Source organism: Theropithecus gelada, chromosome 8, assembly GCF_003255815.1.
Source record: "Theropithecus gelada isolate Dixy chromosome 8, Tgel_1.0, whole genome shotgun sequence".
Classification (NCBI taxonomy): domain Eukaryota; kingdom Metazoa; phylum Chordata; class Mammalia; order Primates; family Cercopithecidae; genus Theropithecus; species Theropithecus gelada.
The window spans coordinates 140,377,178-140,393,694 of NC_037676.1; the positions used below are offsets into that span (position 1 = coordinate 140,377,178).

At 44.4% G+C, this 16,517-nt stretch overlaps 1 protein-coding gene across 3 annotated transcripts in view; it reads right to left on the reverse strand.

Annotated features, from left to right (window-relative positions):
- Positions 1-16,517, reverse strand: part of FAM135B (family with sequence similarity 135 member B) — a 354,279-nt gene that overhangs the window by 35,118 nt on the left and 302,644 nt on the right. For all 3 annotated transcript variants that reach the window (XM_025394243.1, XM_025394242.1, XM_025394244.1), the window contains 3 exons: positions 11,542-11,697; positions 10,340-10,413; positions 1,528-1,682 (listed from right to left, as the gene is read on the reverse strand). In XM_025394243.1, the coding sequence (XP_025250028.1) occupies positions 1,528-1,682; positions 10,340-10,413; positions 11,542-11,697 (385 nt within the window). The remainder of the gene's footprint in view (positions 1-1,527; positions 1,683-10,339; positions 10,414-11,541; positions 11,698-16,517) is intronic.

Sequence of the window (16,517 nt, forward strand, 5' to 3'; positions counted from 1 at the left end):
CCCTCTTGACCTCTAAGTCCATTAACAAACTCTGTGTGACAGCAGCAAAACAGATTGCACTCCGGATACATATACAGAAACAATACACACAAACAGGTGATCTTTTCTCCCTGAAATGAATCATTCATCTATTAAACCATATACAGTAAGTCCTCATTTAACATCATCAGTAGGTTGCTAGAAACACTGACCTATAACACAATTAAAGGGATGTGTAACTGAAGCAGTTTTACCGTAGGCTAATTGATATAAACAAGAGTTAAGTTCCTATGGCATATTTCTGATCCCAAAACCATCATTAAACTTAAAGACCTAAAACACTTCTAATATTAAACCCTGAAGTAAATCTGAGCTATACATACATTTAAGAACAATTAATAAAAACAAATAATCATTTGCCCAGTATTTGGTAACTCGATGAGTGACAGGAGTTGCAGTGGTGGTGGGTTCGATCAAAGAATAAATGTCTGCAAAGTGAAATTGTAAGGAGCACCTCCTGCCAACCTGTAGTTCACGATCAGTCAGAAATATGGTAGCTCGCTGAGTGCTTCCATACTTTACCCTTTCCTGGTGGCTCAGGAAAACAAATCAGCTTGGACAAGATAGCATCCCATTGCAGGACTCAGCCCTGGACAAGACACCATCCCATCTCAGGGTGCACTCACACATACCTACACTCACTCTGACCAGGATGATGTATACACACCAGTTCACCTAATGGGCACAGCTGTAGACTATGCGGGGAAATCAAAATACCTGGCGAAAAAACACCCAGGCAGACAAGGTGATAATGTGCAGACAGTGGCCCAAATGGCCAATGCCTTTATTTTATTTTTTTATTTTTTTATTTTTGGGGAACGGAGTCTTGCTCTGTCACCCAGGCTGGAATGTAGTGGTGTGATCTCGGCTCACTGCAACCTCTGCCTCTTGGGTTCAAGCAATTCTCCTGCCTCAGCCTCCCAAGTAGCTGGGATTACAGGCGTCTGCCACCACACCTAGCTAATTTTTGTATTTTTAGTAGAGATGGGGTTTTGCCATTTTGGCCAGGCTGTTTGAACTCCTGACCTCAGCTGATCTGCCCACCTCAGCCTCCCAAAGTGCTGGGATTACAAATAGGCACAAGCCACTGAGCCCAGTCTTTGGCCCAATGTCTTTAAAGTTCACCTGGAAATCGTATTTATTTGAATGGCACATTTGAGATAAGAATCTTCATCTGACTTTCATGTCACTCTGGTGTGGGGATGGGCAGGCTGTGGTTCCTATTTTGCAGGTGAAAACGCACTACATATAATTCCCCTCCAGAAGGAGTCAGGGAAGAAGCGTTTCATTGTTATTTTGTTAGATCGGTTTGTCCATTTCACAGAAACAAAGTCATTTCAAACCATTAGCTTGTTTCCTCTCTACGAACTGACACAATCGTTCATTAATTTGGTGTCACTTTCGCTGGGACATAAACAAACTGGGCCACTGTCGGAATCTCACTGGAAAGCCTTATTCCTGAGTCTTTCCAAAACAAAACAGACAAACCTGTCGCAGGGCAGTCCACGTATCTGTCCTCGAAGATCACCGGCAGGGTGTTCCAATCGCCGTCGATGTCCAGGCACTCTGCAGGCAGCGGAGGCATGCTGGTGAGGTACTCTGAGTTCCGGATGTCCAGGGATAGCTGGCTGTGCGTCTGTATCCTGGGGAGCACAAGGCAGGGTAAGCACCCAGGGAAGAGTGAAAGGTTTCCAAACTGTTACCCCCTCTTCCTCATCCCAGGAAAATACTCGGTTCTCAGCCGACTCTGGCAATTGTCCGCCCATCATCCTTTTCTTCCACCCACCTACTCAGCCCCCAGAGCCACAGTCTGCTTTGTTTTGGAACTGACTGAGGTGTTGAAGTTAGAGGCCATGGATTATAGGATTAGCAGAAACACAGGGGTATTTATCATAGACCATTTTAGTGAAATATAATAAATACCACATTAGTGGAAAGCAAACTGAGTTTTTAAATGACTAGAAATTTAGAAATTTTAAATTAGCATTTTGAAAAAAATATAAATCTATGTATCTTTTGCTCTTTTCTCACTTCTTAGACGACTTAGGATCTGGTCATATTTTGGCATATTTGAATTAAAACCTATCTAAAATACCATTTTTATTGATTATTACATGGACAGTGGCATCCTGGATGAAGGCATACATTTCCCTAGATCAAGAGCCATATATTTTGGTTTCCCCTGTAAGATGAAAAAAAATATGTTCCATATTCTTTCTTTCTGACATGTATATCCTTCCACCAACAGGAATTCAATTCCAGAGTTTGGAATAATCACCATTCCTAATTCAAAGGCTGGGGGGGTAGAAAGTGTGCATTCCCTTCTCATCAAGTTTCTACAGAAGGGGGAGAGTGTATTTTACTCTATAAAGGAAAAAAGCATGAACATTTCATCATTATTTTCCATGCCAACTCCATCACTCTTCCCCCAAGGGAAGAAAGAGCCTTACAGAGTCTATGAGTTTTGGGCAGACTTGAGCTTGCAGAGCTAGTTTCTGTGTGTTTGTCTATCACTCCTGTGGAGCAGCTCGGCCTCTGGAAGCTCCCTTCTTACTCCCCAGGCTTGTAGACCAGCTGCCTGTAGAAGAGCTTCATAGCTGTGAAACTGCACAGACTCAAAGCAACTTCTCAAACTCAGCATTCTCAGGAACAGGTGCAATGAAGATAAATGTATAGACATATATAATATTTATGTATGTATAGTTCATACAATATACATATTGAATTTACATATTAAGTATGATTTCATATACATATCTATTTACTATACATATTAAATATGTATATTTTGTTTCCTTCCATTTTTAATTGGATGTTAACCCACCACAATAGAGAGGAAGGGTTATTTTCTCTTCCTCAAAGCCCTGAAGGCTGCTACAACTTCATAACTCTGAATTCTCAGAATATTTAACTCTTTAAATGTTCTTCTCTGAATATGTAACTCTTTACATATTCTTCTTGGCATATTTAACTCTTTAAATATTCTTATTTGAGTGTTTAAATGGAATTTTATCACAGTCAATTCTGCACTTTTTACCACCCTCTGAATCTGGAATTTCTGGCCCAGTTTTGGTTTTATTAGAAAATATGTTGAATACCAGTGGACTTAGGATGGTGTGCATGGGCTAGGAAGTATACCTAGAGGATTGCAGCTTGATTTTAGGTCGAACAAGCTAACAGTCATGAAAAAAACAAGTGATTAAGCAAATAATTAAAATATAGCAGGACAGGTGTGGGAGAGTCAGGTCTAAGTTATGTTATGCAGGCTGTGATCTAGGGAAACGCAGCTTCTTGAGCATAGTGCTTTCGAGAATGTGACCAAGTACCTAAAGCAAGGCCTAGCAAGTGTTAAAAAGCTGACTGAAAATGCTAAAGGGTACACAGGAATCAGTGCCTATCTCCGATTGCAGGAATCTGAGGAGTCTGGTTCTAGGCCAAAATCCTGGGCATGACCTCTCAAGCCCAACCATAGGCAACAGCAAGGTTTTGCTAAGCAGGCCTCACAGGAGAAGCTTCCCTGCCATCCTTAAACTTGATGCACAGCCAGTGCAATGTGGCCGTCTGGAGGAAGTTGCAGAATAGTTGTGTCATGCCAGATGTAACTATGACACTGTTACTATCTTTTTTTTTTTTTTTAATGAGACAGAGTTTTGCTCTTGTTGCCCAGGCTGGAGTGCAATGGCACAATCCTGGCTTACTGCCACCTCCACCTCCCGGGTTCAAGAGATTCTCCTGCCTTAGGTTCCCAAGTAGCTGAGATTACAGGCAGGAACTACCATGCCTGGTTAATTTTGCATTTTTAGTTTTTCCATGTCGGTCAGGCTGGTCTCGAACCCCGACCTCAAGTGATCCACCTGCCTCGGCCTCCCAAAGAACTGGGATTACAGGCATGAGCCACTGCACCCGGCCCACTATCTTTTTTTGAAGATTAAATATGTTTTAAGAAATGCGAATGGGTGCCAAGTTGACAAGGGGTGGATTCATGTTGGTTGATTTTGGATGTCACCTTGATTGGATTATATGATCCCCATATAGCTGGTAAAGCACAATACATTGTCAAACATTGCATGGATTATTCTCAGTGATTCTGCTGAAAGGGAAACCTAGGTGGTTTAGCGTGGATTAGAATGACTGGGCTGTCCCGGGAATGTCTGTGAGGGTGTCTCCAGAGGAGACTGGCATGCAAATTGTGGGACTGAGTGGGGAAGATCTACCCTGAATGTGGATGGCACCATCCAATTAGCTGGGTCCTGGATGGAACAAAAAGCAGAGGAAAGGCAAATTCGTCTCTCACTCTCCCTTGGGTCTGGAATGCTCTTCCCCTGCCCTTAGATGTCAGAACTCCAGGTTCTCCAGCTCTTGGACTCCGGGACTCTCAACAGCACTCTCTGCACCCCAGGCGCTCCCAGGCCTTTGGCCACCACCAGCTTCCTTGGTTCTGAGGAATTTCAACCTGGCTTGAGCCACGCTCGCAGTTGCCTTGGTCCTCCAGCTGCCTTGGTCCTCCAGCTTGTAGAAGGTCCATCGCGGGACTTCCTAGTCTCCGCAATAAAGTGAGCCAATTGCCCTAATATATTTCTTGTCATCTCTCTCTCTCCATGTATATCCTATGGGTTCTGTCTCTCTGGAGAACACTGATGAAAACAGATCCTGGTAACAGAAATTACCAGGTGCGAATGGACTGAAGCAAGTTGGGGGAGAAGTGTTCCAGGCAGGGATGCTCTCTCCTCCACGGCAAAGATCACAGTTAGGAAACACCGCAATCCACCCCACTCAGCCCAACCAAAGGCAGTTGTGATGTCCACTCCCTGCTCTGTGTTTTTACAATGCCTATCACTTCTATTATGCTGCGTAACTGATTGATTCATAATGCTTATTGTTTAGCACCTGTCTTCCAATACATGCTGTTTTGCTCACTGATGTATATCCCAAGTGCCTTAGACAATGCCTCCCATGCAGCAAACAGCATTTTGACTATACTTATTAAATCAATAAAATGAATCAACACGGCGTATGCAGGGAACGAGGGAGCTCTGCAAGCGTGGTTCTGACGGCTGGGGCTGCAGCAGGAAGGTCCTGAGCACATTTTTATTTGAACAATAATTAAAGGGAAAAACTACTTTCTCTCTGAGTTAAGCAAACTGCAGGGAGAATGTGGAGTTGGAGTTGGAGTTGAGTTTATTATTAGCAAAACTGGGAATGAATCTTAATTTCTGACTCTCCAAGGCTCTGAATGACCCCCACCCCTGCCATCACTGTAACTCCTCCACCTTCCTCTTCACACACTGCCCTCCAGCCCCACTGACGTTCTCCTAGATCTTTGGTGCAGCATTCAGGCTGTGTCTGGCCTCAGGGCCTTTGCACTGGCTGTTACCTCCGCCTGGAAGGCACTGTCCTCCTGGACTCCTTCCCACCCTCAGACCTTAGTGTAAATGTCACCTTCTCTGAACTGTTCTCCTTTAACACCCTACTTTAGAGAGCCACTGGTCCTATTCGGTCAAATCAGGAACTTTCTATTACCAGGTTCTTTAGCCCCATCTTAAATTTTCTTGCTTATTTGCAAATTTATTTATTGTCTTCTCTGTCCAGTGAGGGCAGAGACCTTGTCTACCTTGGTTGCTTTTTAATTCACTGTATGGAAAGTCCCCAGATCAGTTCCTGGATATAAAGGATGATGAATAATTATGCAGAGGGAGGGAGGAAGGGAAGGAGAAAGGGAGTTGAGTAAATAAATACATTAGCAACTAAGAGTAGCATTAATTAAATAAGAAATCCTCATTCCTTATCATCAAGAGGATCCAAACAGGAATCTGAACTCTGCCTTTGCCTTTTCAAACTTTCACCTCCAATTCCACTCCCTACCTACTCCTCCCCCACCCCACCCACGGCAGAAGCCACATAAGTGGAGAGAGACTAGCCTGGAATGCACCCTGCATAGGTCAGCCTTGCACACCTGTGTCTGAGCGAGCATGCTCCATTCATGGCCCCTGTTCAGCACATGGTCACCTCCTTATCTACCTAAATGACACTCTGAGGGAGCAGGGTTTGCTTGGAAGCCAGTTGTTTGCAGAGACACTCCCATTCTGAGCATTCAGGTAGAATCCTTGATTTTAGTTGGGCTATTCTGTATGGCATGTAGGGAAAGAGTCTCCTGAAACATACAGGACCTGGTTCATCTTTTTTTGTTTGTTTCAACATCAGGTTTACCTGAGTCCGGGCTTATGCTGTCAGACAGGAATCCTGACTCCAGGAATACAGAGCGAACGCATAAGGACACTTCTGTTTTAGAAATTCGCAAATCTGCATTTCACTTTATTCCTCCTCATTTGTTCTTTAGGATGATGGCTCAACAGTGCACAGAGAAGCCAAAGCAAGGAGGTTACGAGTTTGGTCACTGGGCTCCAATACATCTTGTTTGTGTCACTTGCTGGCTGTGTGGTCTAAGGTAAGTTACTTAACTTCTCTGAGCCCAGGTTTCCCCAGTTTCTTCTTCTTTAAAGTGGGGAGAATAATAGTACCTACCTCATAGAGTTCATGTGAATATTAAATGAGCCAAAGTATGTAAAGCACTCATTTCTGATCAGAGTAGTTTCAATAGACTAAGCACCATGAATAAATGTCTATTTGTTCGCACCAAGTAAAATGCCTATTGTGGTCAACCCTATGGACATAGCATCTCTAAGAATGAATTCCTTTTCAAAAGTTAAAACTTACAATTATGTAAAAGAAAGAGTGATATCTCATTACGATTGTTATGAAAATGAATACATCAATATAGGTTCCATCACCACTTCCACATTCATTCCTCAGCAAACTTTCACCCAACACCTCCTTGCTGTGTGAAAAGCACGAGCTAGACATTAGTAAAACAGAGAAGAGGGACAATAAAACACACCCTTGCTGCCAGTCAATTCTAGATGATTTGTTAACACTTTTTATTATGACCCATGGCAAACGATGGTCTTCATTTCCATGGCAACCCCGTGCTATCACATACTCCCAGAAGCACACACACTGAAGGAACAGTTTCAGCAAACACTCCTTCCTCATACCATCTATTCCGCCTTGCCTTGCCCTGTCCTTTCCTACTCCCTCCTATCCTATCCTGTTTCATTTAAGAAGCACTGTTCCAAACACACTAAGTTGATTTCACTGTCCACTAAATGATTGTGACCCATCGTTTGAGAAACACAATTTAATCTGAGCTTGAACAAGATGGGTCTTGACAGCTGAGTTTCACCTGTGCCATCTACATTGCCCCATGTCCATCCTAATTTGGGAGTCCACTGCTGCCTTGTGTAAGCGGCATGACCTCCCTGGGGCAACTACCTCTCTCCAGCTCTGACCTGCAGGTGTGCAGAACCACATTCACGCACAGGTGCCAGCCCTGCATAGCCCCTCTTCACTATCTCACGGTAAGCCTCACGTCTCTTCACCGCACTTCGTACATTTTCTCTAGCAATTTTCTCAGTCTGAAATAAAATTCTCCCTCTTATTCTTGATGACCTGGCAAAAAGTTTACTTTCTCCTGAGTAGTATCCCGCATATCTTAGTCTATGATTTATGTTTTCTGTTAATGTCTACTATTCCCTGAATGCTTACAACATTCTGTAATCTCTAACGTCACTCAGAGGATAGGCATTACAATCTCCTGGGGATTTGGAGAGCTCCATCTCTCACCTGATTCAGATCTTCACTCAACCATCACCTTCTCCAGCAGACCTTCTGTGACAATTCATGAACTAGGACTCTCTGTTCCTCTCACAGCGATGCATGTTTCCCCATAGCACTTACTACCACTTAGCATATCATATCTATGTACTTGTAGGCTTTCCATCACCAAAACATAAGCTCAATGAGATATTGGATTTGTCTGTTTTATTCGCTGTTGAATACCCAGCGCTCAAAATAGTGAAGAGCTAACTAACACAGTCAACACTAAATACATTAGTAATTGAATGACGGACTCTTCCCTTTACATCTAAAAAAATTAGATATAAGAGATTCAGTACCTAGTTTGATGTCACAAGCATTATAAGTTACAGAATCAAGATTTCAAACCATGTATATAAGATTTGAAATGCCAAGGCCCATACTCATTTGCTGGTAAAGGAAAAACAAAAGCATTAACCATAATGTTCATAGTACACGATCCAGTCTTTTCCTGGCCGACAAGGCCCCACATGGACTGGTTCGTACTGCCCTCTGGTCCTCCCTCCCTCCCCTCTCCTACTTTCTCACTGTATTCTGGCTACACTTGCCTTCTTGCTGATCTTTAAACACGTTGTGTTCCCATATCAGAAACTTTACGACAACTATTCTGTCTGCCTAAACAATATTCTCGTATGTCATGGCATGGCTTGCTGTAACCCCAGACACTGTTCAAATGTCACATCTTCAAAAAGACCTTTTCTTATCGTGTTGGCTAAAACAGACTTTCTCTTCTACTCAGTGTTGCACTGGGGCCCATTGACGCTGGTTTGCAAGAGCTGACTGTGCACATCTCTTCCCAATTCCATATTCAGTGATAGCACATTGGTAGCTTGAAAGTGACCCTTGTGAAAACATTTGCACAGGAGAAATCAGCAAACACTACAAAAGGCAGTTCGTCCTTTGTCTATTTTTGCTCTTCTGAAAGCTGGTGGTTAAACATTTATGAGATTGCTAGGCATACCCCATTTCTCTTCATTTTCTATGTTCTTATCTTGCTTTTTTTCTTCCACTTGTCAGAACTTGAAATTACATAATTTATGTCTTGCCTGTTTCCTGAATAGGATGACTGACCCATGTATACAGCACCTTTACTATATTATTGCTGTATTTCCACTTCTACATGGACAATACACATTTGTCTACTTCATCAGTCACCGTCTAACCCTCTCTGAGGAGAGTATGTGGCTAGCTCCATGTGTTCCATATGCATGGACATGCCTGTTACGTCCTCACAATTGCTATCTTACCTACTGTGTGGATAAGGAAGCTGAGACTGGATGGGGGTGAGAAAAAAACAAGAAGGACAGAAACATAACTTTCTCAAGGACCAATTGCTACTAAATGCAGAAACTGGGTCTTGAACCCATGTAATCTGAGTGCTGGGTCATCTGCAGTTTGTACCGGTGGTCAGTGTTCTAAAGCATTTCTGGGGGAGCAGTTGTCTCTGAGTCCGTCTCCTGTGTCTGTGCTCACACTCCTTGAGAATGCAACCATGGCTCCATAATCTAAGGCTTCCCTATTGTTGCAGTAACTCTGGAAAGAAGATTTCCTGCAGGGATCTTGATATGCAATACTTTTCTCAGTGACCCTCACAGTTCTGTTTATATTTGTCAGATTAGCTCTTCTCTGATTTTAATTCTAGAAAATATATTCTCCCAGTTCTAGCTGGCCACTGGGATACAAGAATTAATGAGTGAGTGAACGACCGCAGAAATTCCTAGACTTGTCATTTCAACACGCAGCTGTGCTTTCCTTGGTGCCACCCCCTTACTTGCAGAATCCATGAGACAAGCCGTGAATGTCACTGTACTTTCCAAACAGAATGAATTGTGGGGAGGAAAATAGGATTCAAATGAGAAAGGTGAAAAAGTCTCCACGTCCGTCTTGAGTGATGGATGGGTCTCACCTGTTTCTCCTTCTATTTTTGCTATGACATCTCAAACATCTCTCCCTCCACATTGAATTTTTGACGTGAACATGTCATTTGGAAGCAAAAAGAAACCCTTGGATCGTGGACCGGAGGACAAAACCTATTAGAGGAGTCTCTGCTCCCACTCACCCGGGAATCTATGAGACAGTGACCTCATCCTCCATCAACCCCCTCACTTCCTTGAGTACTTTTCAGTTTTTTTCTAGAAGAAGGCAAACTTAGAAATTCAACAGCCCTCCTAATTACGTAGTTCAGACTTAATTCTTATGCTAAATGCATTTCATAGCTACCACAGAGTCTCAGGCGAATTCCGTGTTTTTTTCTGACATAGTTTGTGGCCATACCACCTGCTTCTAATTCATTTTGCAGAGGACTCAGCACAGATGTCTTCGAGGACCTAGGGTGCCTTGATTCTGTCTACAAAACCATGACACTCAATGAAAGAAAATTTTGGCTGGTGACCTTCTCTGCCACCTGCCAGCTCCCCACTCTGCAATCTGTCTGACTCTTTTGCCTGCAGAGGAAATGCAGACAGAAAGTGCAGAGGTGGGCAGATTTCTCTCCTTCACATCCAGTGAGGAAGTGAAGAGTAACTTTGAACTGCATGTCTTGGGTGGCTGCTTTTAGGGGTAAAGCGGGCATGCAATGGATACTTACAGATTCTCCTGAAACGTCAGGACTGCAAGCTTTTGGTGCTCCATGTAAAAGAAGGCCTCAGAAAACCTTCGGACCTGCAGAATAAAACAACGTGAACAGTTCAATTCTTTAGGTAGGTATTACCAGCAATTTCTTTTTTTTTTAAATTGAGGCTCAAATAGATGAATGGCATTTCCTCATAGGAGGAGAGCCATGCCCATGACCTGAAGGTCCTGAAACAACAGTCTTCACATTCCTCCAAACTGATCTCTCTCCTTCCTAGCTCTTAGCCCACACTTGGTCTATGAACACAGGTGAATGCAGTCTCTGAATCTGTCCTTGCATTGTTTTTGCTATTAATTTTAACTTGAGGTCTTATTTGTTCTACTAGAATGTAAGACCTCTGGTAACAGGGTCCGTAAATAAATGCAGATGAAACAGATTTCCCAAACCCAGTCATGTATGTTCTCTGAACATTTTGTGGACTCTGATCTTCATGTGTTTTGTCACCTTGTTCTAACGAGATGTTGGTCTAAATACCAACATATTTAGTTATTCATCAACACCTACCCATATGCACCTAAGCTGGTGGCAGAGAAATACACAGAGAGCAATGTCTTACATTAAAAAGCACTTTTTGAACTGGGTGCAGTGGCTCGTGCCTGTAATCCCAGCACTTCAGGAGGCCGAGGTGGGCAGATTGCCTGAGGTCAGGAGTTCGAGACCAGTCTAGCCAACATGGTGAAACCCCCTCTCTACTAAAAATACAAAAAACTTAGCCGGGCATAGTGGCGTGAACCTGTAATCCCAGCTACTCGGGAGGCTGAGGCAGGGGAATTGCTTGAACCAGGGAGGTGGAGGTTGTAGTGAGCCAAGATCACCCTACTGCGTGATCCAGTCTACGTGACAGAGTGAGACTCCATCTCAAAGGAAAAGAAAAAAGAAAAAAAAAAAAGCACTGTTTCCAAAATACTTCTAATATTTCTTGCGATAGGCTCTGACATCCTCTGAGATTGCCAAGGCAAGTATTCTATGAATGACACAGCAAAGGCCTGAGAGGCTGAGCATGTTCACAAGACCACCCTGCATGATCATGGTAGAGACAGGAAAGCACGAACGAAGATCTGGAGGCCAATCCCAATGCCTGATCTAATTCTCATAAAGGTTCCTCCAAAGAAATCAAATGCGTGTGATCAGAGAATGCACAGCAGTCGGCCACTCACCCTCAGGGTGTGGTGTTCTTGGGTGAGATAAGTGGTCACTTGGGAGTGCAGCGTGACTGTGTCCAGGAACTGGGTCCACAGAGCCATCATGTGGGACGTGAGCCAGGCCAGATCCTTGCTTATCTGCTCAGCGATCTTCTCTGGATTGTTCAACATCTGGAGAGGCAAAACAGGTGGTAGTCAAGGCTCCTGACTCCATGAAGTCAGGAGCAGTCTTCTTCTGAAGTCTTTACTGACTTTTCTGTTTTCAATAAATCACTGTCCTTTCTCTGTACCTCTGTAGTATTATATTACACCTCATAGTACTACAGGATCATGTTATCACTTTTGACCTGGAAGCTAAAACAGCAATGGCAACAATAAATTATTGAGGTAGTTCTGGTCTACAGAAAAACATCCAAAGCCCTTAGTCTGGCAGGCAAGATTGCCCACTACCTAGTCCCAGTATATCTTTTCCATTTCATTTTGATTTCATGTATGTTCTGAGTACAGCTTACTCTTAGATTTCTATAAACATCTTGCAACTTTAATATTTTCTGCCTCTCTTCGTTTATCCTGGATATCCCCTTTCAACTTTTCTATCAAATCTTCTAATCCCATCGCCACAAAGCTCAATTCACCCTACTTTTCAATGCCCAGAGCCAACAACACTTGCTTTATGACATCTTCACAATTGCCATCAGCTGGAAAGCTTTTACTCATCTCCCCAAACTCCTCAAGGTACCCCAGATCCATATACTGAACTCTACTCTGTATTCCATCAAATTTTGGATGCAGTACTTCACAGCAGTTATAACTTCCAATTGTCACTATCTCCTATGTGGAACGTTGAACACTCGGCATTTGATGGTGCTCCCCATCTAATCCAGAGGATACCAGCTACCCTTTGGTAGAGTTACTGTGGCCATCCAATTACAGAAAGTGAAATGAGAGTCAGTAAAAGAATGCCCACCCTCACACAGAGCAGGGATTCAATGGAAGGGATTTATGACTATGAAGCCACATCACCACGTCACCTTCACATAGTAAGTGTTAAAAACACCTCCTGAGAGAAGAGAGCATCTCTATAAGCTCACAGCAGCTGAGGACTGCGGCGATTCATGCACGGTCAATGCTCCATAGCTTTTCTCCACCATCCTCCTCACATTATTCCACATTTGTTTTTGTTTTTCTTTTAGTGGCAGGGTCTCGCTCTGTCACCCAGGCTGGAGTGCAGTGGTGTGATCATGGCTCACTGCAGCCTTGAACTCCTGGGCTCTGGCAATCCTTCCATCTCAGCCTCTGGCTGGGACTACAGGTGCATGCCACTGCACCCAGACAACTTTTTGTAGAGACGGGGTCTCGCTATGCTGCCCAGGCTGGTCTTGAACTCCTGGGCTCAAGTGATCCACCTGCCTCAGAGTGTTGGGATTACAGGCATGAGCCATCACACCTGGCTTCACTCCACATATCTTATGGGGGATTCCTGGTTACATTAACTAAAACTTAGAGGAGTTAGACTAGAAAGGGCCTAGAGGCTTTGGGAGAAGACCCTTTGGACAGAAACTCTTTAGATAGCTGCAGTTTAGAACCAGGAGAACCACGTTTTGGGGGAGTAACTTGAATTCTGGAGAGGTGAGAAGAGAGGTCACACCTCTGAGGATGGCAGGGAGCCAGTTGCCAAGGCCTGTCACTGACCTCTAAGCTTCATCACTTATTCAAGCCTTTAATCCCAGGCACATGTTTGGAATAAGAGAGAACTCAGAGATGAACAAGAGAGGGTCTCTGTCTGTAGGGAGCCTTGTTCAGTGGTGGAAACAGGAACGTGAGTTAACAATTAAAAGTGCCACGGAGCTCTCTACCATGCACAATAGACCAGGGACACACAGCCACAGCCACATCCAATCCCATTTCTTTCCCTTCGGTGCCCTGTGCCTCAGTTTCCCCATCTGTAAAGTGAGTATGTAAAGCAAATTACTGCTTTTGGATGTAACAACATATGAGGAGATCTAAGTCTAATGCCTAGTTTGAAATGCTGGAAGTTTCTTCAGCTGTTGTTAGACTGAAGACTGGTGCTAGATGGAGATCGATTGGGTAAAGTGAGGCATCCAAGAGTATGAAAAAGAGGGAAGGAGGAGTTTGGCACACAGTAAGCTTCTCTAAATGTTGCATATTTCTGCTTTATCGTGGATGACTTGCTTCCAGATATGGAACATCATTCAGCCACAGCATCATCTCTGAGCTACTTCTTCCAAAAGGTAAGATAAGTCTGTGATGATGACACAAGCTACGAAACCCCAAAATGAGGGAATGGCCTGCATTTTCTTCTGATGGAAGCTTTATTTCCAGCACTGGCTCTGGGGCAGGCAGCGGTCAAACAGGGAATGGCCACTCTTGGCCCATTCCCATACATCATGGTCAAAAGTGTTAAGTAAAAATTAGGGTCAGGCACGGTGGCTCACACCTGTAATCCCAGCACTTTGGGAGGCTGAGGCGGACAGATCATGAGGCCAAGAGATCGAGACCATCCTGGCCGACATGGTGAAACCCTGTCTCTACTAAAAATACAAAAAAGTTAGCCAGGGGTGGTGGCAGGCACCTATAGTCACAGCTAATCTGGAGACTGAGGCAGGAGAATTGCTTGAACCTGGGACGCGGAGGTTGTGTGAGCCGAGATCGTGCCACTGCACTCCAGCCTGACGACAGAGTGACTCGGTCTCAAAAAAATAAAGAAGAAAAGAAAAGTAAAAGTTGAATGGTGAATATGGCGGGCAGGGTCAGTCATTACAAAACCTCCTAGCTAGACAGTGAGGCTTTTGGATGAACTGTAAGTGACTTCTGTACAGATTATTGAACCAGTGCCTCTCATAATAAGACCCAACCTTCTGTATCAGCATGCGGCACGACTGCCCCTGAAAATGCCCCCCACCTCACCTCTGCCCACCTCCCGTCCTAGCCCAATGCACTCCCGTTCCCAGCCACACTAACCTGCTGGCAGTGGGCTGCACACACACCTGGCCCTCTCCAACCCCAGGCCCTTGTTCAGGCTGCTGGTCTCCCTGCCCACCTTCCCCCGTCACCTTCCAGTTCCTTTCTTCTTCTCTTCATCACTTTGGCCTTGTCTGTCCTCTACCAGGTAACTATTTCAGAAACCAATTTTGTGACTCTTTGTTTTTTTTTTTTTTTCCCTAAATAATGTCAACATTTATTTTAAATTCAGAGAGTCCACACACAGTCCATATTGCTTCTGACGACTCTTCTGAACCTTCTCCAATGCTCTGCGTGTAAGTCTAAGATCCTTCTTGACGTCGACTTGACCCGCACAGGCACCTCTCATAGCACCTCCACCCACAAGTTGCTGGCTTCACTTCCTACGTCCCTGTTTGCCATTTGCCTGCATTTTGAGCTTTAGCCTTCTGAGTATTCCCAGCCCCTAGCACAACAGCTGACAGAGAATGGGGGTCAGTGACTCTTTACAAAATGAATAGGTGGCTCGGTGTCCGTGGGAGGTGTCCCAGGCCTCCGGAACTCAGACTGCCTCTCCCAGGCTCCTTGTGCCCTCACTCACAGCACCACCACCACACCACCACCACAGTGGCACCGGCAAACACAGCGTGAAACCTGAGCTCTGCCACCAGAGTGGAAAAGAGAAAAAAGAAAAGCTATTCATTAAATGTGTCTTTGGGAGGATTATGTTTCCTCAAGTTGATTATAGAAATGGCTTTAGATAAGGTTAAAGAAGCTTCTAATTAAGCCACAAGAGGACTTTTCTTCTCCACAGATGCCCGAGCCTGTGCAGTCACAGATGGCAGGCTTGGAAGGGTTTGTTCCAGAGACCGAGGATGCCCTTTACACTAACAAGGAGGCAGCTGCAGCCCAGAGACTGTCGTAGCTGAAACTCCCTGAAAAAAGGCCGTGCCATCCACGTCTGCCACACGTTCACCCTCGTCACCTGGGCACTAACCAAGCACCTTTGTTCACCTCCTCACTCCCTTGCTCTGCCAACTGAGTGCCAGTTCTGTCCCAGGGGCATGCCAAGCTCTGGGGAGCCCAACATAAATGCATACAGTCCAGGGACAAGCGTATGATCGTGTTATAGTTATTTAATTAGATAATTATAATATACCTGTAAAGTACTGTGCAAGAGATATATACTGAGTACTGTAGAAGGTTCATGGAAGGCTTCCTGGAGGAGGTGATACTTACATTGCATCTTCAAGGTGAAGAGACAATAAGTCAAGAGAAGCCTGCTTCACATTCCAGGAACAAACTGTGCTCTCTCGTTGGTCCTCAGTTATGGTTACCCATCAGAATCACTAGGAGGCTATAAGTCCACAAATATCTGGGTCCGTCTCAGATTCTCTGAGGGTGTGGCCCAAACATTAAACCTTTGTCAATTTTTCACAGGTGATTGTAATGGGCAGCCAGGGTTGCAAACCCCTTCTTGGTCACCACCCCTGCCTTCGTACATGTCCTCATCTTTATCCAGAATCCCTCCCCAACACCTTGTGTGCATCGACACTCAGGCATACACACACCTGTGGTGTCCACTCCTGTTTTAGATCTCAGTCCAGTGCTATCCATCCAGGCGCCCTCTCCTACATATACAAGACGGGGGGTCTAAGAATAACAATGGCGACACTGACAATTGCAAGTTACAAGGCACTGTGCACCAAGAGCTTTACAGAAATTTTAATCTACTTAATCACTTAATCCTTATAGTAATCCTACCCATAAATCTAATATTATCACTCTTAATTTATCGATGGAGTAACTAAGGCACTCGAAGGTTGAGCGACATGCCCAAGACTACAGATAGTAAGTGGGAGGCAATGTCTGGACCCAGGAAGTCTGGCTCCAAAGCTCTGTTTAGTTGTCATGCAATGCAGCCTCTCATTAACCCCTCTACATGCTGTGTAGACCTGCATGCTGGCTCCTGTCCCACTGCCTGTATTACAACAGCATGCTCACATGTCTGCTCAACTCACTTCGATATA